This window comes from Catharus ustulatus, chromosome 1 (assembly GCF_009819885.2).
Source record: "Catharus ustulatus isolate bCatUst1 chromosome 1, bCatUst1.pri.v2, whole genome shotgun sequence".
In the NCBI taxonomy this organism is placed as follows: Eukaryota; Metazoa; Chordata; class Aves; order Passeriformes; family Turdidae; genus Catharus; species Catharus ustulatus.
In genome coordinates this window covers 44,202,170-44,229,007 of record NC_046221.1, presented here as the reverse complement: position 1 = coordinate 44,229,007, position 26,838 = coordinate 44,202,170, and the positions used below count along the sequence as shown (strand labels likewise).

Below are 26,838 nucleotides of genomic sequence, written 5' to 3'. Positions count from 1 at the left end.
TGATTCCTGATAAAGTGGAAGCAGTTTTTAGCACTGGGTGTAACCATAGATTATGAAAAGGGAATTCTGAATTGATATTTTCCAATATTCTCTGTAAAATGCATTCTTGTAGGCGTTCCATGCAGCATTCTCCTTTTTAAAAAAGAGAAAAATACAGACTACAAAGGGCAGGAAGATGAAATAAACTTCCTGATCATATAAGTGGATATTAATGGACATTTTTGACAGGGTTCACTGAACTCTAACTATGAGAATCTGAATAGAAAGTCACATTGGCTCATTGCGAATGACCATTTGCAATTTGGTCATGATTATTGTTGCCAGATTATAAGAAAGTGCCTATCTGCCACTTCTCCCGTATGTGCACATGTACATGTCTCTTTTTATGTTCACTGCCTGTCCACAGCTTGTCTCACACATGAATCTTGTTATGTCTCATTATCACATTTCATTCCCATGCTCTTTACAGTGCAAAACAAGGTGTGTATTTGGTTATGAAAATGCTAGAGGGGGTTGAGAGCAGTTTTGCATGGGAGATGCTGTATTACCATGTCAATCACTGCTCCTTCTCTTTCTTAGTGTTTGCAGAAGAATCCTGGATGAGCCTCAGCTGGGGTGCTTCTGGCACTGGAGAAGCTGAGATTTAGATAGCAGGTGCTCAGCCCAGGTCCCCTGGCATGTGATTCACACACTGTTATCAAACTTGCACTGAGGGCCTGAAGGTTTCCTCCCACCATACTGAACACCAGGTTTAGAGCTCAGCATAGTTTATGGATTGCTGGGGGAAGATGGTCTTTCCCAGTTGAACTCTTTCACTAGAGCCCTATATATAATCCTTTTATTTTTTTTTTTTTCACAGGGAGGGCTGCTGTCTATTTACCAGCTACCAAAAGGGGAGTAGGGGAGAGAGACAAGAGGCTTTTGCTCCAGCATTATGCTGTCCAATGGTGCTGGCTGGGTATACCATTCCTACCTGTCATCCAGGCTCCTGCTGAAGTTTGTCCCCTGTGAACGTGAGTGCTGATGAACCTGCTGTTGCTGATCTGCTTCCTTCTTTCTCTTCTGATGCAAGCTGCGTGTTTTGGCCCATGTTCAGCAGGGGATGCCATTACACATCAGGACCCGAAGGCTGCCACGGTCTCTTAGAGGAAGCTTTCTTTTCTTGGAGGCAGCAGGGCATGCTGAGGGACTATAGTGGGAAAGACCGTGGCACCTTCCCCAAGGGAGAAGAACGGTTGGGGGCAGAGCTGCAAAACAAAACCCATTCAACTGGAATAACAAAGGCTGCTGAGCAATGGTGGCTGCTATGACCTGAGCTGTGGGCATCAACTGCATGACCTAAACTGCCCAGAAGAAAGCGACCCCTGAAAATGAGTGCTTAAGTCACCCTTGTGCTCAGAAGGCACAGCCTGGACTGCTGCATCCTGGGGCAGCTGAATATCCAGCACATTCATCAGCTGTTGGCAGAGACTCTTACGGAGAGATGGGAATGGTTGTGGAGACGTGCAAGAGGAGAATGCTTGCAGTAATAGAAGAGCAGCAGCAGCAGCAGGCAGGTCGGTGGGAGAAAAGGCGTTGCATTTTCTGGGATATGGAGATAAAATACACAGCTGTCAGATCAAACCGTTCCCCTGTTTGGTTTGTTTGGTGTTTTTTTTTTTTTTTTTTTGTTTTTTGTTTTTTTTCACGAATAACCAGTGACTTAAAGGCAGAAAAATATAATGGCATGCCCTCCTTTATATTGCAGAGCATCCCCCTTCTCCCTGCTGTTTGGCACCGCGCCCATCTCCAGCAGGCACTTTCAGATGCAGATTTCTCCCTGAATAGGTGTGGCGGGCTCTTTGTCCTCATCTCCCCTACCTTCATTAGCGGCTCTGCTGCTGGGGGCCTTGCTCAGCTATCGGAGGGACCAGGGCCGGGCGAGGAGCAGAGCAGAAAAGGCCCCCCCCTTCATACTGATTCATTTCCATACAAATGGAGGAACGCCCCAGCTATGCAGAGGGCGGTATCTCTCTAAAACATGCGTAAATAGCACACAAAACAACGATTACACAGCACTTATGCACCAGTTAAAATTCACCCTGGGTAGGCTGGATAACGCATATCCATATATGATAAAATGGATTTGCTTTGGATCTGTAAATGGTTCATAGATGTCTCTTGAGACAGGGGCACTGCCTGGGGCATGCTGGACCTATCTGGGTAGTAACCGATCAGCAGGGCAGCAAGCCGTGACAAGAAGACAGATGAGGAGAGGAGATGATGCCCCGTTTGTCTGTTGCCTTGGTTCAGGCTAAATATTGAAAGATGAGACATCTGTTTACGTGTGTCCCAAAGGCCAGCCATCCAACATAAATGCTGTTTGGAGGTTTGTGTCAAGCAAGAAGACTCTCAATTATCAACATTTGCTTTGAGTAGGAGAGAAAAATGCTGGGTAACTCGCGTGTCCAAGAACTGAAAACCAAACCTGGTTTTAAAGGGCTTTTGGTGAAATATAATCTGACCTTGTGCTTAGTGAAAATAGAATATAAGAAACACTCTGGAAAGTCCGTTTTATATGAATATATTAATTCTGTAGCTTTGTTGATATGTGAACAGTAACAGCATGTAGGAAAAAAAGGATTGACTGGTGAGAACATGCTCCTGGATGATCCTAAGATGGGATGTAACACGTGCAAGACAAGGAATTGTAAGGAAGAAAGAGATTGAATTCCTCAGGCCATTTGGGATATGTTCCCTCTGCTGGAAGTTACACACTTCTCTATCAAGACTGCTAGCCTCTAAATTTCCTGAAGTTACTTGAACTTATTCTTCTGAAGTTGTAAATACCAGGATCCTGTTTGGGAGGAAATAAAAAGTGAAAGCAGATCTGACAAAGAGAGGTCAGGCCACAAATGGGGTTAATTAAAGAGCTGTCCATACTCCAGAAACTGGGGAGCTCCTCACCTGGGCTGTTTAAATCCAGCATTTCTGGACAGGGGCTTTCAGGAGGAAGAAGATATTGAGGCAAAACCTATGACCCTCCAACTGCCCTTACAGGTTTGCAGAAAACTGATCAAAGTGGGAAAAGCCACATGTGACTTTTGGGGTCAAACCCCTCATACAGCTAAAGGAACGTCAAAGCCAGGTGTTGGTGAGTTAGTATTGCCAGGAGAAATGGTGTCAGTCTCTCTGTGGACATCTTGTCAGTACTGAGGGCCCAACCACTCCAGAGGGCAGTTGGACACTGGAGCAGACTCCCCAGGGCAGTGGTCATGTCCCCAAGCCTGACAAAGATCAAGAAGTGTTTGGACAATGCTCTCAGGGACATGGTGGGATTGTTAGGGTGTCCTGTGCGGGGACAGGAGTTGGACTTGATCATCCTTGTGGGTCCCTTCCAACTCAGCATATTCTGTGATCCCTGAGGATTCACTCAGGGTCCCAGCTGGATGCTGTGCCCAAATGTTGGCAGCTCATCCAAGTGTTTCCTTTGCACTGCACTAGGCTGGGTTAGAACCCTAAATCCCTCTGCTGTCAATAGTCACAGTGGCAACGTGGGGAGAAAACCATTGCAAGAAAACCATTTAAAATTAGGGTTTTTCAATTATAGCCTGAGATTCATTGGAAATAAATTATATAGCCTGAGATTCATTGGAAACAAATGACAGAACAGCTTGCGTTAGTATAAGGCTGAGAACTGTGGGATATACCCACAACAGCTCTGACACCAAACACAAATGATAACCAAAGTTCTTCCACCTGTTTTCCTGCCCTCTCCTCTCACAGGAAAGTGCACTAGGATGGAGATGGGTGATGGCAATTGAATGCAGCCCTGCAGTGTGGCTGCACAGGCTCTGGCTGGGTCTGCTGCTCCCTTGAATTAAACCTAGAGTGGAGACAGATCCTGAGGGGACTAGAGATGAACAATCTGGGCTGGGAAAACCTGGTTCAATTCCCACTCTTTTCTTGCCACTATCACAACATTTTCTGGAAGCATTTTATAATGTCTACCTACACCAACAGCCATGCAGCATGCTGGATTTGTGACCATATAATTACGCTTTGCAATACAATATATTCTTGCCCTCTAAAGACCTGAACAGGTAGGTAATAAACACTTTTTTGTCAAGTACTCTGGAAGGCCTTCAAAAGCACAGTTTGCTGTAGAGAAGAAGAGGAACTAATCACCCTGTCTATAACCTCTTTGATTAATGGAGGGGGAAAAAAGCCTTAAAATCCACCATGTTTCTTTGAAAACCAGCATAAGGCAATACTGTCTACAAAAATCTGCTTTATGTCCTCTCAGGTTCTCACTTTCAAGGCATATTTGCTGGTATGTGAAACATATGTAAGACTCTTAGCAACAGCTATGCTTTCAGATCTTTATTAACCAATAGAACTGGGAGACTGGCATATCCCCAATCTGGAAGAGAAGGGTAGGGAAAAGATCTGAGCTCCGTGAAAAATGAAATTTGGAATATAATTCAAGATTTCTTGCAAATGTTGATCAATTGACCTGCACCTTGGACGTGAGCCAGGCTGTAGTCTCATTAAGAGATTCCAAATAAATCATATGCCTCTCAAAGAGGCATCTTAGTGAGATTTTTTTGCAAAAGAATATTGATGCAATTCCAGTTATGTTTAATTCTGGTAAATATAAGGGCAGGATTTTTAGCATGTGTGTTACAGAAAGAGGTGAAGAAGTATGTCAGGCTAATTTAACCACAATTTTAGCACCAGTCTGATTAAATCTGTTTCTAAATCAATCTAGCTCTGCTACCTCTGTGACCAAACCACACATAGAAAGGCCTTAAAAACTGAAGTGATTTACCACCAAGGAACAGCAGTTTATAATGAAAACAATGGGGATGATAATTAAACTTCCACCAGTGGTCTGAATTGGCAGTCAGCTCAGTTAGCAAACTAATAAAGAGACAGACCAAATTCTTTACTGCTTGTCTGTGGGACAGATCTCTTGACAATGTTTCACTCTATGTCTCTAAAATGGGGTGAAAGAATACTCAGGCAATAGGCAAAGCTGTTTCCATTTGGCATCCTCCTCCTTTGTCATGAGTTTTCCTCTACTGTTTATTAAGGAGTTGTTCTATATAGACCTCTCCACCCCATTTGCCTCTGGACTCCCAGCAAGTTCTTGTCTCATTACTTCCGTTTTGATGCCTACAAGACTCTTTAATATGAATTAATTTCTTCCCTGAGAAGAATACATACATACATACATACCATACAGCAATATTAGCAAAAAACAGTCGGTTCTTTACCATCTGATTTCTGGGATTTTATGATTAATTGTGCAGCAGTGACAGTAAATACATTTGGTTTATGTCAGCTGCTGATCAGAAAAAGTATTTATCTATTTTCCTCTAGTACAGGTCATATCTATAAATCACCGGGTGAATTCAAAAGTGCAGGTTGCTACAATCTTAACATGACAATGTATTTCTCTGACTCATTTTTTTCAGAGATATCCTGCTGTATATGAACTTACAAGCTATTTTTGCAGAAATATTACTAATTGCATGTTCTGTGCTTCATGGCTCTGCTTAGCAGGTGAGTATTAGTAACATGGAACTTTTGTGCCTGGCATTTGCATAACTTGGATACCATGAGTTCCCTAAAAGTCTGTGTTTCCAAAACTCTTCTTATGATAAGGATATAGTACAAAATGTATTGACCTTCTATGCTTATTAACATGCTTTTACTTACTGTTTGAGCCTCTTGAAAGTTGTAATGTGTTTTATCCTGACAAAATGATAGAGAGGTAGGGAGTAGAAAGGGAGGAATAGAATCAGCTAAAGACTAGACTGACGAATAAGTTGCCCAAATAATTAAGTCAGATAGCTTAAAAACAAGGACAAGTTTTCTTCTGACCTATGTGCTGCTCTTCAAACATTGTACCCTCTTTCCTTTTTTTCCTTTTCTTATGGGAAAATAGACTGTCATTCCAGTTTTCTTCTACTGGGAAGATATCTTTCATGTAAACAAATTTTGATTTAACAACATATTTTTAATAATTTTTAGCATCCTTATTCAGTGTGACTTTTTCTCTTCCCTTTGCAAAATACCCTTCATAATAATGGAATTGAATTATCATTTCTCCTTCAGCTTCCACTGCAAATAGGGACCTGAATTGAAGCCCTGGTTTGAACACCATTAGTAGAGGCACATCAGTTCAGGTGGGTTACAGCTGTTGAAACTTGCACTGTAATATTGTCAGACAGAGCAAACTATCAGATCATCAAATATGATTTTAAAGAAGTCTGAAGTCTGAAAGGATTCTGGAAAGAACTGTTTTCAGAGAAAGGAAAGGAGAATTATTCCAAATATAATGAAGGAGCTGAAAAAAAAAAAGGAAAAGCTCCTTGGCTTCCTCAATTCTAGGTGTTTTACTATGTATCTGTGAATTTTCTAAAGCATTCTTTCCCTCCGTTGTCACTGTCTGACACACCACACTGCATAACTGTCATTGTGCATTTACATTTTTCTTTGTTGCTGAGGACAGCCAGCTTGAATTAGAAGCTGTTCATAGCCAAATTCTGAAGTATCAGGATATTAACTTGGATGTGGCAATGGATTAAAGCATGGCTGTCCCACCCCCTCTCCCAGCCTCGCAGGGGAGGGTGTTGATGGGTCACACAGCTGCCCCTGAACTGCCACTGTTCCCGACTGACATATTTTTTGCTTTACTCTAACATGTCAAGCTGTCTGTATCCTTCTGTCAGCTCCAGGCAAGGATGCCAGCTCCAAGATAAGGGCAGCATGATGAGGAAAGGTTGGTACTTGTGTCAGCCACCCCAGCTTGATCTGCTGCTGCATGGGTCTGCACACTGCCAAAACTCTGTCATTCCTGTCTTCTGGACAGCTACTGTTTGTAAAACCAACCTACTACTTTACAGAAGTTATTCTTTCACCCCAGATTGGGGGTTTGTCAAAGTCCTGAGTCACCGGGAGGCCCCACGGAGGCTCTCTGACCTGGGTTGTGGGTGTAGCCCCAGCTCAGGCTGTTTGTATGAACAGGAGTGTTCCCTTCACTGAACCTCACTCCTAAGCAGAAAGTAAAGGATCCAGTGGGGGATTTAATGCTAAGCACTGAATACTAAATTACTACCATTCAACTTAACTCGCTGCCTCCCCCAAATATTTGTAATTCAAACAGATCCTGCTCTGCACAAAGCAAGCCAGCACTTTTAATTGGGAATGTATGTTATTGCCTAGTACCACAATGAAAAAACATTGATTTCCACACACTCTGAATGCTTCTAAAGGCTTAGGAACTAATGTCAGCTGACTGTGTTTGTACTGGATGCTCAACGATTGCACCAAATATGCTGTGCAAACTACTTCATCTTCAAAATTATAGTGGCACCTTCTTGAATAAATCGCTGCCACCAGATTTCATGGGTTTCCTTTGGGTTTTCTTGGGAGCAGAAAAGGAAAGGATGAATATGAACATGGTATGATGACAGTAATGTTAAAATTATTTAATTCAATGTTATTAATATACATTTGGATTTTTCCCCATGTTTTTTAATTTACTCAGGGAAATTTTCTGCATTCTTTTCTTGGAATTTCTTTCAGTCTTTCATTCTCTTTCCCTTTTTCTTTCCTCTTTCCATTGTCCCCTTCCTCTCCTTTTCCTTTTCCTTTACCTGTTCCTGTTGCAGTTTTTTTTCCTTCTTTTCCTTTTCTACTCTTTTCTACTCTATTATACATTCTTGGCTTTACTATTCTATTACTTTTTATTCCAAGAAAATTCTAGACAGGTGATACAGTTTTGCATGCTTTTGCTCCTAATAACAATTACAGGTCAATTTTTGTAACCTATAAATTTGGATGGATAAATTTGGTGCAATTCTACTGATATTAATGGAATTTTAGCTGACATTGGACTCTAACCTGACATTTTAATGATTGATTTGCATGGTCTCAGCTGCAAGACAATTTATCTTAAGCCCCCATTAAATCAGAAAACTACTGTTTCTGACTGAATATGCCAATCATTCTAGCTTATCTAGTGAGAGATGCCACATGCTTTCTCCTGCTTTAGCTTTATTTTTTGACAGCTACTTACACTATTTATTTTCTAATTGGGTCTGCCAATACTCCATGCACATCGCAATCTGTCCAGCCCAGATACAAAAGTCTGAAAACACTTTTCTAAAATCTGCCTACTGTTGTTGATTACAAGATATGGGGGGAAAAAATGCAGCCTGGATGTGACAACATGCTTACTTCTGCATTATTCTATATTATTTCCCAGGAAAAAAAAATTTAAAAAAAAAAACACCTGAGCTGTTTCTGATTGTAAGGGGAAGAGGGGTACTATGTACAGGCCAAAAGCTACATTTTCTTGTGAGGTTTTTACACTCGCAAGGCAGTAAGGGCTAAATCCTGCCAGTCGTTGCTTGCTGTGCTGTGAAGGAGGAGGAGGAAAGAGCTGCTTCCCAGGTAGTACCAGGAGATACAGCTTGCTGGTGTGCCTCAGAGTGTGTCTGAAGGAAGAGGATGCCCTCACACACAGCAACCACTGGTAGGGTAGGCCCTGCTTTGCCTCCATGCAGAGAAACAAGAATTCCCCTGTGCTGAGTCCCAGTGTGAAATCCTGCTCATCTACACCAGGGTTCTCTCCTTGAAGGATACATCTGCCAGCCTCACAGCTGTGGCTTGCCAAACAGTACACCAGCATTTGGACAACAGTTTCTCAGTGGGGTTGGCAGAGGTTTGACATCCACGGGGACCTGATCCAAAGCTCATGGGATTTAATGGGGAAAAAAAGTCCATTGATCTTAGTGGCTTTGGATCTGTCCTTTTGCTCATCTCCTTTGATGATTTATACAACACTGACATGCATATTTCACTTCTGAAGCACAGAGAGCACATGGTTTTAATCTCACCATTTCCCTGGTGACAGGGAAGGAACTGTGCTGGCAGCTAAGACAGTGAAAAACATTCATTATTCTGTATACTATTATTCCTTTTTACTTCCCTACGGAAGGTAGGAATTACAATTTAAAAATCACAAATATTTTGTTTTACAATCTTTGCCTGCCCTTAAAGGCACAGTCAACTATTGTAAAGTGCAAATTTTTTTGTGTATGTGTAAAAATTATGAGAATGTTTTGTATTGTAATGGGAGGTAAGAAAACATCAAGAACTAAAAGCCATTGGGGGAAAAAAAAAAAGGAAAAAAGCCCCACTTCCCTAGAAACAGCTTAGAGAGGGAATTTTTCCAAAGTACCAGGAAATCTCTTCTCAGATTGGAAGGTGAGAACATTTCAATCTTGTGAAGTCTTTGTTTATAAGATCAAGATTACTGGGCCATTGGCAGCAGTTCTCTACTAGTTATGCTGATCTGGACCAAGTCCAACAGTAGCAGTGGCTACAAAACAAACTTAAAGTAAGTCACAACTCAATATTCCTCATGACCTCAAAAGCAGTTTTCAGGAGCAGCTGGGGCTTGCTGTGCTATCTGTCTGTCAGACCCAGTATCCTGTGCATTTCTCCAAGGGATGCCCCCTCAGCACCCAAGTTCATGGACACAGAGCACCTCCTGCCCGCAGGACAGATCCACAAAGCACCAGGCATTTTCTAAAAACAGGAGGGATATTTTTGCTATATATTTTGCTAATATTTGCTTTGCTATATTTTTATCCAATCCAATACTTTTTTCCTTCTTTGTTTCCACACTGGCTAGTGCAATTTTTTCAGCACTAGATGTCAGTGTGGACTTGCAATACCAGATTGCTCTGTAAATTTTCATTAACAAGAGAGGAAGAATTGCTACCCAGAGAGAATCCAAGCCCCTCCAGACTCATGATATGCTTCCTACAACACTGGTCTTTTGTTTACTGTTTAAACTCCACGTGGAAAGTGTAGAACTGTTTTCTGTCTTTGATTTGGATTAATATGGCTGTAAAAGGACCCTATCTAAATTGTGATCATGTCATGACTGAGTTAAAGAGGAGTTACCATGAGTCCAGAGGAAAGCTTTGTTTAGGAAATAATAAAGAAAAATAAATGGTTCTCAATTATCTGGATAATTTGTGACCCTGCTAAGACAGCATTGCACAGGTGCTCCATGGGGATGGTTAATCCTGCAACTAAGAGTACTCATCTCAACAAGAACCTACTGACAAGACTGAGTCTTTGCATTCCTACTGCCTAGAAAGATACTGCATCATCTTGATGTGTTTTACTACACCAGGCAGTTACAAGGACTGTTATAACTCGCACTTGATTTACTATTTGCCTGGCATTTTCTGCATATTGAACTGAAACCAGTGTGGGGCAGAGCAATCAGACAAGAAGTGTATGTTGGCTTTCTGAAATGATGAAATGACTGGTTTCTACCACTCTTCGGAAAACATTTTGCTTCTTTAAGAAATTTAAGTCTCTCATTCCCTATCTTGTCTAGGGAAGGCTGAGGAAGATGGGTGAACCCTGACTCCCCTCACTTTGCAAGCAGCAATCTAGAACAAGACACAGCTCCTCCTGCTCCTGGAGAAGTATAAAGTGGGAAAGGCAAAGTGGAGAGAGGAGGAAGTGGGTTCACAATTCTGATTTCTCATCTCTTACTTTTATGGGTTTTGGCTTCTGTGGAGTGGATCTGAGCCAACATGACAGATGGAGCCTTTTACACCACCCTCATGCTTGGTTTACACCAGGCGTGATGCACAGAAGCCGAGGCAGAAAACGTTTCTGGCAGAGAGTGCGGAGCTCTCTGACACCCTCCTGACTTGGTAGCATTGTAGCTGTGATCTAGGCCTTCAGAAAAATCCAGTCACATGCCTTTGTATTCTTCATTATGCATTAGCTAATAAAGTATTATCCTGATACATACTTTAGTGTGCCCCAATTTTATTATACTTTATGGTTGTTCTTCCCTTTGACTCCTGCTGCACAAAGTCACTGTGGCACATGTGACTTAAGCAGCTGTGCTTAACATTCCTGTGTGGTTTTGTTTCTCGTTATTAGGCTTATCAGTAGTAGACTGCAAGTAGGGGGCTGTAGAATACTAATTAATAATTCATATAAAATATTAGCAAATACTGTGCAGAAATAAAGACAAAGGTATTTTTTCTTCTGGGCTCTGAGAAGTTAAGGTAGTATTTGGTAGATAATAGAGAACCTGAGAGAATACAGATTGTACTTGGCAAATCTAATGTCACGTGGCTCTACCACCTGCTCTCATTCCTACATTTTTCACTGTTACTTTTCTGTAATACTGTTTTCCATTTTCTTACCTCTTTCTATAGACATCTGGCATTCAAAGAATTAGTATCAATAATGAAAGATGTATCCTGTAAAACAGCTTTGCCTGCAATCAGCTTCTGAAGACTGATTTACCTGTGCAATTCTCACTGTGTCACGACTTGAAGTGTCTTCCTTGTTATTAATTATCATTAACTGCTCTAGATAAAGCTCTCTGTTAAGCCAGCTGCCTCTTTAGGTGCAGCAGGGTCCCACCCTGCATTGAAAAACAAATTAGTGTAATTCAGGGATATACCTCGAAAGACTACCATTACTTCCCCCTGCTCAAGTAAAGGGAGTTAAAGGTGATCAATCGTCCTCCCCCAGCTCCCAAATCCACACTCGGCTGGTATTGCTGGGTACTGTCACATGAGATCTGAAAACAAGGGACAGTAAACATGCTTCCAATCTGTTAGTTCGTCCTCCACCCCCTCTTGGAAATCACAGAAACAGAAAAATGAGCTGGATGGCACCTTTATGTGTCAGCTTGTATGCCCCGGACTCACATACCCACGGATGTGTGTATCATGCCTTGCCCAGATAAACATGCATTGATGTCACTTCATTAATGAAATGGTGCAGATGCCTTCAGTGTAGAAATGGGCATTGCCTAAGCAGCTATTTGTCTTCTCTTGTTTCTTAAACATGTAATAAGAATGAGGGTTGGGGGAACAATCACTGCATGAAAGATCAGGAAACTACACAGAGAGGTGATAATGCAAAGCTGATAACAAAAAAAAGAAAGCCACTAACAAGTAAAACTAAGTTTATGGGAGAACCAGTAACAGTACTGGCCTGATCATGGACCAAGAGGCAAATTCATATGAATAGCATTTGGTATTGCCTCTGGTTGCCTACATAGGTACTCAGTGACTATGATAATACAAGTGTGAGTGTAGGACAGCATAGAAATTGTAGGGTGAGTACCTTTTCTATGAGAAATCTTGGACTGAAGTATATTTATTAAAGTACTACTTTACAGCATGTGGTAATGAAGAGCACAGCACAAATCGCCCTTTCATCAAGTATGTTATTTCCTGTACAAGTATTTCTTCCTGTACAAGATGGTCAATCAATACACCCAGTCAAAGTTTACCCAGTTTATTTTCAAGATCAAATTATCTTCATTGTGAACATCAGTTTTCTCTACAGGAAACTCCAGAGTACAAAATACAGCATATTGTTTGCAGTGTGATAGAAACTTCAGAAAAACATAACCTTTGAACAAAAGATAGAAGGCTTTAAACATAATTTTTATAAAGCAATGGTGAATGTCCTTACCTTGTGAGCATCACCACACATTTCCAAAACAATTTTAGAAATCAAACCTTGAGTTTGACAAGCAGATTGGTTTTTTTATCTCCTGAAGATTGATCTTAACATTTTGCAGAATTGTTTTTCATATGTCAGTGTAAGCATATGCCTAAATCTTCATATGATTAAAATCAATAAGTGTAAAGAGTTATTCAATGCAAATAAAAATCTAAATCTGGATAATGGGGTCTGCATTTATAAAAACACCAGACACCAGTTGGAGCATCACTGACACCAAAATCTATCTAAAGGGATTCCTACAATAGGTTTATGTATTGTTTGTAGTCACACTGAAAGGGATTATATGGGACCTATTTCCCTCAGTGTACAGATGTGAACATAAAACAGCCTTGTCTGCTGCATGGCTTACTCTAGCTACAGATGTAAGGCATGTGCTTTTTACATGTCTGATTTCAGGGGACTAAAACAGCTCTGTTTTGCTTTCTCTATGAGCAACTGAACACATCAGAAGTCTCTATTTTCAGTTATCTGTGTGGAAGTGCTGCGCAGAGGTATTTCCTTCAAACAGATAAAATACACAGTAATGTAAAAACTGCACTGACCTCTTCTAGTCACAATGTGCACTTCTAGCCTGGCACCTGCTCAGAAAATCTAGCTGGCTAAAACTTTTTAGAAGACCACACTAGCTATTATAATATTAAGCTGTATGTTATGAGGGTATGATGTTATTTTAAATCTTTCTTCTTTAGAAAAAAGTGTCTAATCAGTTCTGGACAGAATGAAACTCTGTCTGGCTTTATTAGTTCAGGGTCAGATGCTTCTGTCAGTAATGAAACTTTGCTTAAATCCTTGTTTCAGTGTCCCTTTAAAAGCTATCAAAGAAAGGGGTGGGAGGGGAGAGGGGAAATTACCTGTCTGCATAGCTCACTGTTGAGCAAAATGCAGGCCCTTGTTCCATTTATCAGCACACATTTTCCAAAATGTGCAATATTATTAATTTACACCTAATTTTGTATGCTTAGGGCACACCTGTTATCTGCTATGTTCAAGGAAACTGGTCAAGAATCAAGTTCATTATTTTCACTTGCTGATAGACAAGGTGGTGTAACCAGAACTGAAGTGGAGGAGTGCAGCTTATAACAAAGAACAGTGAGTATATTTGCCTGTCTGAACCAGTTTTGTCCCACTATCCTGAACAACGAACAAGTAGTGCTTATTTAAATATGACTACAATTCCCTAGATATGTTTCTACAGGAATAAAAGCAGCATTCACCCATATAGACCTATGGAAGTTCATTTTTATATAACTATCTGCTTTTCCACTGAATTCTTGAAATTCATTGAAGTATGGTCAGCAGCAAGATATTCCACTTTCCCTCTGAAATGCTTCCTCTCATCACTAGTGACTTTCTTTGGTAACTTACAGGGTTTTTATGCAAACTGCTTCTGGAGTGTAGTAATGAAGAAATGGGTGGAGGTTAAAGTGCCAGGTACTTGCCTCTACAAGACTAGGCAGCTAATAGATATTTGTTAGAAGAAATGTTAGCTTGAAAACCTAACTGTACTGTTGCTTATATAAAACAAATTTTCATATCTAAAGAAATTTCTATTCATTTTTCAGAGAGACCAGGAAGAATTGACGGGAAAAAGCTAGCTCAGAGGCATGGCACTTTTTATTCTGAAGATGTAGGTGTTATTTGAGAGATGTGTCTTGTTTAGACTCACACTTGATAGTGAGAGAGCAAATATGTCCTAGATGCAAAACAAAAACTGAAGCCTACATAAAAAAAAAATCACATTGCACTGGGAGCAGTCATGCTCTCTGAGACTGCAACACAGGCTGTCCTGTTGTTGACATTTATTTTCTGTGAAATATCCTATGCTGTCAAATGTAACTTTCTGACTCTAAGACTGAATAAGTGGATGTCTTTTTTTGTACAGCTTTTTTCCCACCATAGGCTTCATAATTTAATCTTAAATGGAATAAAATATTATTACAAAATATGATTCACAGTCAAATATCATCTCTATTTAATACCTGCTCAATTCTAAAATGCACTGTAAAAAAATACAGGAAGTGCTCTAATACTGTGTAGCAATGTACTATTTTCAAAATGCTGTTTATTCTAGCAGCTGAACAGCTCTACTAACACTCAGTAGTGGAAATTTTAAAAACTCCATAAAACTCTGAGCATGCTCCCTCTAACCCTGCTCCAATAGGGCTCAACATGCCACAGGCATTCTGTGAGCAGCAGAAATTATGAGTCATGTTTGCAACATCCTTTGCCCAAGCAGATTCCTGGAATCTAGCAGGATAGGAATTCTTATGGTAGCTTCCCTTTCTGTGGGAACATTAGAATCTTTATCTTGTACATAACCACTTATTTTCTATACTGTTAATATTTCTGAGAGATTTGGCTGAAGCTGGACAAGGATTTAAAAAGTAACCAGTGGCAGAGAAGACAGCATATCCACACTGATTTTCTTTCTGCAGGGAATTGAACTAGAAAGTGCTCATGATTGATCTACTTTGGAGTATCTACCACTGCTAGCAGCGACTGCAGCTTATAATTCACAAGTGGGGATGACATAGCTTGGGACGGCAGATTATCGACCCCAGCTGTCTGCTCAACACCCAGCACACAAAAGACTCTTCATGAGACAGCTGTGGAATCACTGCCTCTTGCAGTGGGCAAACAGTTTACACTAGCATTCTCTGAATGGGGTTCAGAGTATTCACAGAGTGTCTCAGCTATCCAGAAAAGTGGTGTTGAAACGAAGAGCTAGGGCTAGTAACCTTCTGTGCCACCCCCAACGATGGCACCTCTTCTTGCAGACCCAGCTGTGAGCTGCACTGATGCCAGAATGTGATGCCACACGCAGTTGTAAGAGACATGGGAAAAGGAGGGGGAACAGGAGGCCTTTCACATCTGAGAAGAAGCATAAAAGATGCCACAAGTGTAAATTTAACGCTCCATAATACTTTGTATTTTAATTAAGGTTTAGATCAGTTTTATTGTATTATAAATTATAAAATAGCTTGGATACTGTGCCATTGTCATACAGGGAGGAATGTAGTTGGAATTCCTACTGAGACAGTATGATGGATAGTCCTGAAGTACAGTTTCATGGTGACATACCCTATTTTAGAGCAGATAATAATCCATTAAAACAAGCATTTTCCTCAGATAACCGACTGTAGGAATCATGTTTATATAAATTCAATGTATGTGACAGTACCAAACAAGGCACGAAACAGTTTTATGTCTCTGAATGTTTTGTCGTTAGTAAACTGAGCCTGATATCCACATGGGATAAAAACTTTAGTTAATCCTCGTGTAAAAAACGCGACTTTTGAGTGACAGACTGAGGTATACAGGGCTTTCCTGTATCACCTGTGAATCAACAAGATTTTCGTCCTTCATGTCCTACTTCCCCATATGTCCACGTCTCCTGGTACGTCCACGTACCCGGAGAACAAGGCTCGCAGCAAACAGTCCAAGCTGGAGGTCGCCAGCCCGGGAGAGCTCCCGAGGGGGAAGCGGCCCTTACCCCCCTGCCCCGCCGAGCCGCGGCCCGGGCGGGCAGCCGGGAGCCGCCCCAGCAGCCGAGGTCGGGCATCCGGGCGTTTGCCGGAGCCGCAGTGGCGGAGAACCGGGCGGCGGCGCGGCAGGAGGGCACGGGAGGGCACCGCCGCTCCGCCACCCTGGCCGTGCCCGCCGCAGCCGCTCCTCTCCTTCACCTGCCGGGGCTCGAAGGCAGCGAGGACACAGCTCATCTTCCGGCACTTCGCTGCTGCCCCGGCGTGACGCGCCTGCGGGCGAGGGTGCAGCGAGCTCCCCGTGTGTGTGGGTCTGTGTGTGTGTCCCGGCGGCGGCCCCGCCACGGGAACGCTCCCTCCTGCCGAGGCGAGCGTGGCCGGAGCCCACGCGGGCCTCCCCACCGGGCGCTGTCCCGCACCTTGCGGGAGGAGCGGCGCGGGGGGCGGGGCGAGCCGCCGGGCCCGGCCCGTTGCACTGCCGCCGCCGGGGGCCGGTCTCCCGCCGGCCGCGTGGGGGAAGGCGAGGCGGCGGCCCCCGCCCGCCGTAACCGCTCCCCATCCCGCCCGCTGGTGCCGCCCCCAGCATGGCGACACGGTAGAGGAGCGGCTGCGCTGGGGCGACCGCCCCCTCCCGCCTCCTCAGCACGGGCACGGCGCGCCGCGGGCGAGCGAGCGGCCTCGGCGGCGCTGCTGCCGCTGGTGCCCGGCACAGGGCTCAGCGGCGGTGGACGAGGAGGAGGAGGATGATGGCCGTGGCGGTCGCGGCGGCGGCGGGCGCAGCAGCGGCGGCGGGACCGAACGGCCGCGCGGCGGGAGCCAGCACCGTCCCGAGCAGCTCATGGTGGCGCCCCAGACCCGCCAGCAGCGGCCGCGCCGGGACCGCCAGCTGAGCCGGATCCCGGCGGGCGGCTCTCCCCTCTCCACACCGACCCACCGAGCGACCCGTCCCCCTCTCCCCACTCCCCGGCGCGACCCGCGCCTCGGATCGCCCCCGCCGGAGCCGGACTGCCACCACCCCCGGGCGCCGCGGGGAAGGCGGCGAAGGACGCAGGGCAGCGCCAGGCGGCGGCGGGACCATGGGCGCGAAGCAGAGCAGCCCCACCGCCGCCAATGGCCGCACCCGGGCGTACTCGGGCGGGGACCTGCCTTCCTCGAGCAGCAGCAGCAGCGGCGGCGCTAACGGGACCAGCGGGCGCTCGGCCGGCGGCGGCGGGCGCTACGCGCACCTGGCGGCCGCGCCTCACGCTGCTGCCGGCGGCGCGGCGGCCGCGGCGGCCGTAGGAGCGGCGGCGGGCAGCGCCGCGGGGTCAGCACCCCGGAGCAGATCCCTCGGGGGGGCCACGGCCTCCGGGGCCCGGGCGGCGCAGTCCGCCTTCAACATCCCCCACAGCAGCGGCCCCTACGGCTCGCAGGACTCGGTCAGCAGCACCCCGGAGGAGGGCGGCCGGGAGCGGCCCGCGGGGGGCGGCGGCGGCTCCTCCGGCGGGCCCCGGCTAGTGATCGGCTCGCTGCCCGCGCACCTCTCGCCGCACCTGTTCGGAGGTAAGGGGCACTGGCGGGGCGGGAGGGTTTCGCTGCCTCTCTCGGCGCTGCGGGCCCGGGGTTGCGGGCGGTGGGATGGGGGTTTGGGGGGCAGGGAGTGTCTTTCTCCGGCTCCGAGGTGGGACAGGTAATGAATCATCACTCCGAGGAGAGCTGCGGCTCCTCCAGGCTGGCGTCCGGGTTTGGAGACGGAGCTCTCGGGCCGGCGTCTCCTATTGTCTGTAAGGAGAGCTGTGCAAGGGGAGGTTAAAAATGAAACGAGCCCGGCGGCGAGGAGGAAGCGGAGCCTCTCCGGCCGGCGACTTTAGACTCTAATAGCTGTAATCAGTGCCTGTGTAAATACTCTTGCCTACTTACATAATTAGAATTTAATTGGATCATGTGTCCGCCGTTTATTCTAAAATCGGCCCAAACCCCTCTTAAGGCACTGATTAATGTGTGGCTGATGCTTGTTCCTCTTTCTGAGTTCTCGGGTTCTCTGTTCGTATCGTCGGTAGACAAAAGCAGAAGTTGAAGTAAGTTTCTTTGTTAGTGCAGCCTGTAAGAGGTGAGCAGAGCCGGACAGCAGTCCGTGCCGCTGGAGCACGGGCTCGCCGCTCCGGTCCCCCGTAGCCTTGAGGATGGGCACATGTGCTCCTGAGGCAGGAGGAGCACTCGGCTGAACTCTGAAATAACCAGGAAGCTGAGGCCCTTCCAGAAGCACATTAAACGTGGGTCACGTTGTAGGTTTTTTTTTTGTCTGTCTTGCGCTACCGAAATTAATTGGACGAGCATTTTACTGCCGCTGTTTTTTTACCTTGAAGTTGAAAATCATCTTGTCTGTTGGCAGCTGCGTTCAAAGTTGCTGACTCCTTTAAGTACTGCTCATTCTAAAGACTCTTCGTATAGGTCAAACAACGTGCAACCTTTATTTTTTAATGGATGCGTTCTTTAACTGATATTTTTAATACATACATATCTATTTATATAAATAACGATAAATATATATACCTATACAAACTTAATATCTAAAAACTTTTTTTTAGGGGGGAAAGAAGAGGCTGATGTAAAACTTCTACCTTTTGGTATTCTTATTAATCCATTTGTGAATACTGTTTGTAGCAGGTTGACTTTCCTGTTTTCTGTAATTCACCCAGTTTTTAGCCAAAGCAGAGCTGTGTGCAGCCTGACCCTCGCAGGGTACACGAGGTTTCTGTCACATGGCTGCTGCCTCTGGCATGGTAACCTCAAGACAGCATAGCTGTTACTTCCTATATCTGAAAATGCCTCGTCCTAGTGGTTGAACATTAACAGAAGGCTGTCAAACCCTATTATAATAAAATAGTATTTTCCTCTAAGAAAGAAAATGTAAGTATTTTCATAGTACCAAGCTGCTCGACAGGAGTGCTGTGTTGCAAGGATGCTCATTACACCATCAAAGTACCTTGAGGGGGAAGAAGGTGCATGTGATGAGAGGATGGAATATCACGGAATATTGTGCCAAGCTCAAGGGAATCACTGGAATCTGTAGCTAATTTCTGCTCAAAGGTGAAACTTTATTTTCCCCCTCCTTGCTTAAACACTTGTCTTGGTGCCAGGAGGGAGCAGATTCAATGTAAATGAAGTGAAGAGGATTAATAACCTAGGAATTATTCTCTTCAGAATAACTCTGAATTTGATCTTACTTTTCTATAGCATGTAATAATTTTTAAATTGCTGTACTACACTGTATTTTGTTCTTGGTGTGATGCAAAGCTTGTTGCTTTTACTGGTGTAGAAGAAGTGCCAGGCGGAGTACACTGTCTTCATCTACTCACTAATAAAAAATAGGGGCTGCCACGTGTTAGGAATATAACTGGCAAGTTTCAAGATATAGTAAGATTTTTAGTGACTAAGCAAATATATTAATGACTATCTTGGGACCACATAAAGACAGTGTATCTTAGTGGAATGAATAACTGCTTCATCATAATACTGCAACACCTGTGAAGAAGGCCTCACTTGAAGCATTATTCTTTCTTTCAATTTAAATGTTTTGTGAGGTTGATGATACATTGCTCCACATCCCGCTCAGTGTTGCCATCCTTTTCTAGTTTCATGCTTTGCATTTTCTTGATTCCTTATAATAACTACATGCTTGGAAAAAGTAGCCCAGCTGGAGATCATACATTAATAGCATCAGCATTCTGAAGAATAACTTGAAGCATTGTTTTTGTCCTGATGGTAACTAGCTCAAGCTTGTCTAGGTGTGGTATCTGGCATTTATCTTGTATATCTTGAGCATGCCTGAAGTCCCCTCCCTTGTTTTGTAACTTGCAAATTAGCTGAATTATTTCTTTTTATCCTGAAAACTGCCAAAATTAATTGTGAGGATTAGCATAGCAATTCTGTGGAAATTAAAATAAAAAAGAACAAGCATACCTTCTGTAAGTTGAACCGAATCTCCAGCTATTTATGTTTTTAGGCATACTGCTTGGCTTCATCAGTCAGTGACATGTGGGTGTTGCATTTGTTAAATTACTGTAATTAATTTGCCATTAGTGAATTACACTCTATTGTCACTTTTACTGAGCTGTTTTGCATGCTGAAGTAATGTATAAATATTAACCCTCTGATGTAACATGCTTTTAAATATATACTAAGCTTGTTAGTGCACCATTTGAATGAAAATATAAAAATTATATTAATGTATTGACAAGTATGTTCAGTTATTGTCTATGTTCCTTTAGTAGGAACTGTAGTACTAACAGCCTTTCCTGACTGTGAAGGTCTGGTGTTCCCATCTGACCTCAGGCTAAGGCACTTTTATGCGCAGTATGTAGTGGAGTAAATACTGCTGTGTAGCTTTGTCTCCTCTCAAGGGGAGTTCAGTTCACTCAATAATCAGGTCCTTGATCTCACAAAAGAAAAAAACATATATGTGTGTTTAACTTTGTGCTGTGAGCATGCCTGAAGTAGGCTTAGGGAGTTAAGTACAGTGAGACCCAAATTCCATAAGAACTTAGGGCACTCCCAGAGAGGCCAAACCTGTGCCTGACATTCAAGAGCTTTCTTGCAACACAGTGCCAAGTTCCAGCTTCCTTTAAGGTGATAACACTTATCGGGAATTTTGACCAGTAGTTTCCCTGCTCTGTTCCTCAGCGAATGGGACTTCCCCTCTCCTCCAACCCCAAAGTAAATATTCTTACCTTCTGTTAGGTGTAGAAGAGTTGGCCCTGAGGACTGGGGGCCATATTCGCATTAGTTTTTCCACTGTGTTTTTATAGATTGCGTACTCATCAGCACTGCAGCAAAACTACCACAGTAGTTACAATATAACTTGTTTTGCATCAGTGATGCAATTGGTTCAGCTAAAAATGGACTTTTGAGGCCCTCTGTGCTTTGGGTAACTGCTGATGTGTTACTTCCATCACTTGAGGTGTTGACAGCTCCTCAGAACCCTCTTCGTGTTTACGTTCCTGTTTCTGGGTGGTCATAACTGGGAGAGCTCTTGGCAAAAATACCTAGTGTAAGTATCCTTCTGGTGTTCTAATTTGGGAATGTTGTTATAAGACAATAACACCATTAGACTCTGTTTTGTTTTGTAATTAAGAGTCTCTTAGGGAGTAATATATAAAAATTCAGCTGAAGATAGCAGAAACTCATACTGAATTTTTAAAATTTTCACATCAGTTCTTTCAAGAAGATTGATCAGAGACTGTTCCAGGTATTTTACAAAATCTCAGTTTGTGTTGTATATGGTCAGATAGAATTTTATATTATGTTTTTACAGATATATAGTGTTGTCAGATACAGCTGTTAACAGCCTTCATGCTTATATCAAGATTGGGAGTAATGATTTGAAGATTAAGTTGCATCTGTTCAACTTTATTAGGAGAAGGAAGTTTGTTGCATTCTTCTTAGGCCAAATGATGATTTGACTTTTTTCATGAAGTACTTTACAGTATAGGATTTATCACCAGCTACTGCATGAACATAACACAGAACGGGTAGACCCTTGTAGGTGTATTGTAGTAGCATCTGTTTGTAATAATAGTACAAGTAATGAATGAATTCTTCATTCTGTAAAAGAAAGTTTATGAAAGCCTCAGGTTATAACCTGAATTCCTAGTTGGACTGTGGGAAGCAGATAACCATAGAAGAATGATGTGAATTCTCGGAAGAGGTTTTTATATGTCTCTCAAACTGCCTAGAAGCCACATTTTGTTTTGTTTCCCATCAGATCTGTTTAGTTATATGATACATTTGGATGTATTTTTGAGGTTCAAATGCCTTTTGGTCACTTCCTTGCCCTTCTCTTTCAATATGATACAAGTACTGTTGCTTTGAGAAATTGTGAAACACTGAAGCACTTCAGGCTTGATGCTGCTCCCATTTTGCCAGCCAAAGGGGCACTCTGAAGTCTTTGCTTCCTGAACTGGGAGAAAGGTTGGGAAGTGTGCCTTGCGAGAGGACTGACTGTTGGGCTGGTGGGGGCAAGGGATAGATGTGTTCGGTTATATCAATGAGTTGACTCAAAAGTGAGAGAGAAGTCACTTTTGCAGTCTCTGGAGATACTACGGGGGTTTTGTAAATATATTGGCATCCCCTTCACCAAATCACAGATTGAGAAATCTGTTGTGCTAGGAGAGCAGTCCAAGGATAAGTCTATTGATAATGAGCTTTAGGTCTGTTCTCACTGATGAGTTTGAGGAATCCAATCCCTTTGCACAGTCTCACTTTTTTCATGTTTACTTGGGTTTCTCCGTTCCTGTATACATTCACTGGGCAATATACAGTTCCTGGTTGCGTAGCAAAGGTGTAAACCTTCCTGAGGAGGGAGCAAGAAAAAGTAGCAAAAAAAAAAAGTCCAACACCACCAGCCACCTGCTCCACCTCAGTCAAGAGAGTGCATAATTATAGTCTCAAATTTTAAGTGTTTGGACAAAGTAAGCTAAAAAAAGAACCGTTTGAATCTTCTGGTGGTGCTCATGAAGTCCCTGGGAGCCATCTTTCATTTCCTTCAGTTGGAGGCTGGTCTCTGTGATGATGAGTAGCTTGGGGCAGTGAAGTAAAGACTGAGGTGAGTGATAGGTGATCTTTAAAAGGCTTCTTTTTTTTGAAGGCTTCCTTTTTTTTTTTTTTCTTTTTATTTTCCTTGGTAAACAAAAGGGATTAGGAAACAAACTAATTGTAATGGCATATATAAATATTTCTTTTGGCTATCAAGGTTGTGATAATACCTGACTGAACCTTTGCAGTGCCAGTTCAAACAAAGGCCTTCTTCTTATTTAATGTCTTCTGAATACCTGTGCAACCCTGATATTCTGACAGTGTCTCTCCTCATGTTCTGTCATATAATTGCAGACTAGTCTCCAACAACCTCCCAAGTAATTTCTTTGTCTCATAGAGAAAGCCTTTTGTCACTGCTAAAAATTTCAAAACTGTTTTTAAAACACATTGCCTATTCATCTATTTGGGTAAGTTCTCCTCTCCTGTTCTTGCCAGCTGCTCATGGAAAATTTCTTCATGCAAATGTTCTTGAATTGTTCTCTTAGACTTGCAGGAAACTTTCAAGTTTTGAATAATGTGAAAATGTTAGGGTAGGTTTTTCTTGCTATTTGTGTGCAAGCAATTTTATATTATTTTCAAGATTTTTCTGTGGTGTGTCTACTGCCCATTAATGGCTTAATTAGTTTCAGGAGAGGTGTATGGTCATTTTCACAGAATGTGTTCATTTACTGTGGTAATGGAGCATGTTGTTCTTGCAGATGTTTAACCCGTGAAAAGAAAGTGAGAAATCCTTGAGTGCTCCAAGTTTCTATTTTGGAGCATCTTTAAAAACATGCATCTTTCCAATCAAAAGAAAACAATTCATATAAAACCACAACTACCTGAATAAAACCAGAACTGCATATCTTAAGCATCTAGGAGAGTGATTTTTGTTTACTACTGTCTGGATAGATATTCCCTAGGCGAGTGCCTATGTTCCCAAGACCACCTTTGCTTTGTAAATGATGACTGTGACTTTTATGAGGGTATCTCAGATCTCTGACCTCTGTTGTTTGGTAGGCTTTGCTGCTTACAAAAATGGGATGGTAAGCCATAGACCGAATGAGACTGGTTCTCCCTTTCACTCAGGGCATGCTTCTATTTTCTGCATGGAAATTGAATAGTATTGACCTAGACAGATCAGGAAGCACGTAGGAAAATCTCACAGGGCTGCCTGCCAAGCAGAATTCCAAGTGTTGTGTGGGATTTGACTCTATCACTCTTGGTTGTCTTCCTCAGGAGCTGACCTAGCTGGGTGTTTTCTTGCTAGTCTGCTCTGTCTCAAAATCAGCCCACCACCGCCTGTGCACAGTCCCCAAAGGGTGGGTGTGCTGCATACCATTGGGGATATTTTTAGTAGATTCTGTTTGCTGACTGACTTAGTGTGCTATAAATACTGAGTTCTCATCTGGCATGCACTTTGCGTGTCTTCTAGTAACTTATAATAAATTCACCTAAGAAGAATGGTGAGGAGAGGCAAGCTGTTACGATTTGTTTGGCATTCCATACAAAGTGTCATTTATATAAAGCGATTATTTAGTAACATTTTAACTGGAAATGGCTTTTAAAACTAGTGGTATTCCAAAACACATTCTAGTTGGGCTCCCGTAATTAGTCCTTATGTCAGATTGATTTATACTGCATTTTCATTATGGTTAATAAGTTGAAGGTGGAGTTTTTAGATACGGGATGTTACTTGAGCATCTGGAATACTGTCAATACTACTAAATTACAGTATTTTTTATGCCAACACTAGCATATTTCATGAAGGTAGAAAAATGAAGCTTAGTTATGACTCTACTGGAATTTTTTTTTCCCCTGAAGTGTAGATGTATGTGCAATTTACTGAGTTGAAATATAGTTAAGGCGCTTACAGCACTCAATGCAGAAAGGGGAAGATCCCATGTCTTATTAAAATACAGATACATTTGTCTTTGAGTGTTGAATTTGACAGAAAATTGAAGGACGTGCTCTTGCTGAATTGTACTGTGTGTAACCTAAATGCAGTTGTTCTGTACTGCTAAAATAAAAACTGTCATAGCATACACTAACAGATGTGAAGTTTTCCATGTGCAGCAAAAGAAGAGACTGCTCAGAGGTGTTTTTTGCAGATTGCCTGAACACATAAGCAGTATTTTGAGAATCTTAGTTTTTTAGTAACAAAATCTGGACCAATCTGGTGATAGTATTTCAGAAAACTTAAAACTAGATAGTCATCTTGTCAAGAATCTTAGATAGTTCCCAGAAAATCATGTTACTTTGAATACTGATTTCCTGCAGCTATCAGAAGTTTTACTTATTGTAGAATGAAGATTATCACTCCTTTATTCTTCAGTTTGAATGTGGATAAAAGTTCTAGTTTGGGGATAAAGAATCTTGCTTCTCTCAAGAAAATGCTGTGACCCTACAAGCAAATGTCAGAGAGATGATGGTGGACAATCTCCAGAACATAAAGAACAGTGACAATTGTAAAATGCGGTTCTCTGTGGTCATTTAACTGCTTTGCTTTTGGTGTGAGGCAGTTCTCTTTCTTCTCACTGTCTTTACTGCATCAGCAAGGATGACTGAAGTAGCTTAAGATACCAGACTTGAGAATTTGCTGTCCATTTTCTTCTATGTGTTGTTGTCCTTTGGGAAGAATGAGTCCAAAATCACATACCTGTGTTCTGAATATTGCAAGGCATAGTTTGCATGTGAATGAGTGGCTCAGGGCTCCTGTAACGTCTTAGATTGAATAATCATGATTCATTTTCAGAGCTGATGGTGATGAAGTTTTCTAAAAGGTGTTATGGCTGAATTCAGGTGTGAAGTGCTCGGATACAGGGTTAGCTAGGCAACTTTCCTTCTGATTTTTCAGTGTTGTGATTTTTTTCAAACTCAGTTGTAAATTATAGCTAGTTTGAGTTATTAGGGTATTTTTTCACTCTCTTAACCATGTGGGTATAATTGTTAGAGGCAGTCAGATCAGTTTGGATAGATAGTTGTTTAATTTTATATTGGAAGTATTTCTCAATGAATGACAAGTAGATTGGCTGCCTGAGTACAAAGCAGAACAAAGATGACCTGATTTTTTTGTTAAAGTTTAGCAATCTATTAACAAATTATAATTCCAAAATAATGAAACATTATTGTAAAACTATTTCTGTGTGTTTAAAGTGCTGTGTAAAAAATAAGATACTTGGTCCACCCATGCAATAGTGCCATAAAACTGTTGCTGCCTGAAGAGAAATGATCTACTAAAACAGCACATGAATGAAAACAACATGAAATTCCATATGGAAAAGGGCTGCATGCTATCAAAGAAACACGCTTTGAGTATCTGATTCAGCTGTCCTAACATTTGCATACTAGATGTCTAATATTGAGATACCAGATGACAAGTGTACAGGCATTGGCTCGCTTCTTAAGGACTGAAATACAATTAAAATTAATTGAAGAGTAATGCATGTTTGCTATGGCTTGGTTGTTGGATTAGTTTATATCCCAGTGTGCTGTATCTGAATTTGTGTGTTGTGTAAGTGATAACATTACCAAAGACACATGACACTGAACTTCTTCATAACCATGGATGTGGAAAAATGAGGTGTTGAAAATATTATTGAAATAAAATACAGTACTGAAATAGCTTCTGGTTTGGAGGAAATACAGATGCCATTGCTAGAATAATAAACCGTGTACCAAAATAATCTGGTTTTCATGCACTTGATAAGATCGAGATCCAGTGACAGCATAAAACTAAGGAGTGGAGGAAATGTTCCTTGGAAATGTGGGACTTGTTTTGCTGCGAACAAAGGGATAAGGAAACTAATGCAAATAATGTGTTTTATATTGTGCGACAGGGGGGATGGATGATGTGTTCAGCCCAGGTTATTCTCTTTGTGTCTCCACTTGCCTCTCCAGTCATGAAGCACACATAGTTGTGTTCAGCTGATGAAGTCAGAGGAAATGATGAACACATTTGGAGCTGGAGGGCGAAAGTTCCTCCTAGTGGGCTGAGCTGGTATGTGTGACTTCTTTAGAGGTGTGCAGGCAACCAGCCTTTTACATGTATTTAATGGTTGTACATTTTGCTTTAAAGCTTTGTTTAGAAGAAATGTTTAAAAGCATTGTAAGCTTGGATGATTATAACTGTGAGCAAGGGAGAAGGAAAGATCTGTATGGAATGGTGGTGTTCATTGCTTTCTTAATTTAGAGGGAATTGGAATGAAAGGATATGAGTACT

General features: G+C 42.5%; 1 protein-coding gene and 1 long non-coding RNA gene across 3 annotated transcripts in view; both read left to right on the top strand.

The window, feature by feature from the left end:
• Positions 1-413: 413 nt before the first annotated feature.
• Positions 414-10,767, top strand: LOC117003029. Its single transcript, XR_004419449.1, has 4 exons — positions 414-1,556; positions 5,460-5,547; positions 6,103-6,173; positions 10,412-10,767. It is a non-coding gene; the product is annotated as an uncharacterized LOC117003029 (long non-coding RNA).
• Positions 10,768-16,871: 6,104 nt separating this feature from the next.
• ZNRF2 (zinc and ring finger 2) overlaps positions 16,872-26,838 on the top strand; it is a 53,965-nt gene continuing 43,998 nt past the window's right edge. For both annotated transcript variants that reach the window (XR_004417078.1, XM_033052348.1), the window contains exon 1: positions 16,872-17,606. Coding sequence is in view for 1 of the 2 variants with exons in the window: in XM_033052348.1 (XP_032908239.1) it covers positions 17,141-17,606 (466 nt within the window). In the remaining variant the exon portion in view is untranslated. The remainder of the gene's footprint in view (positions 17,607-26,838) is intronic.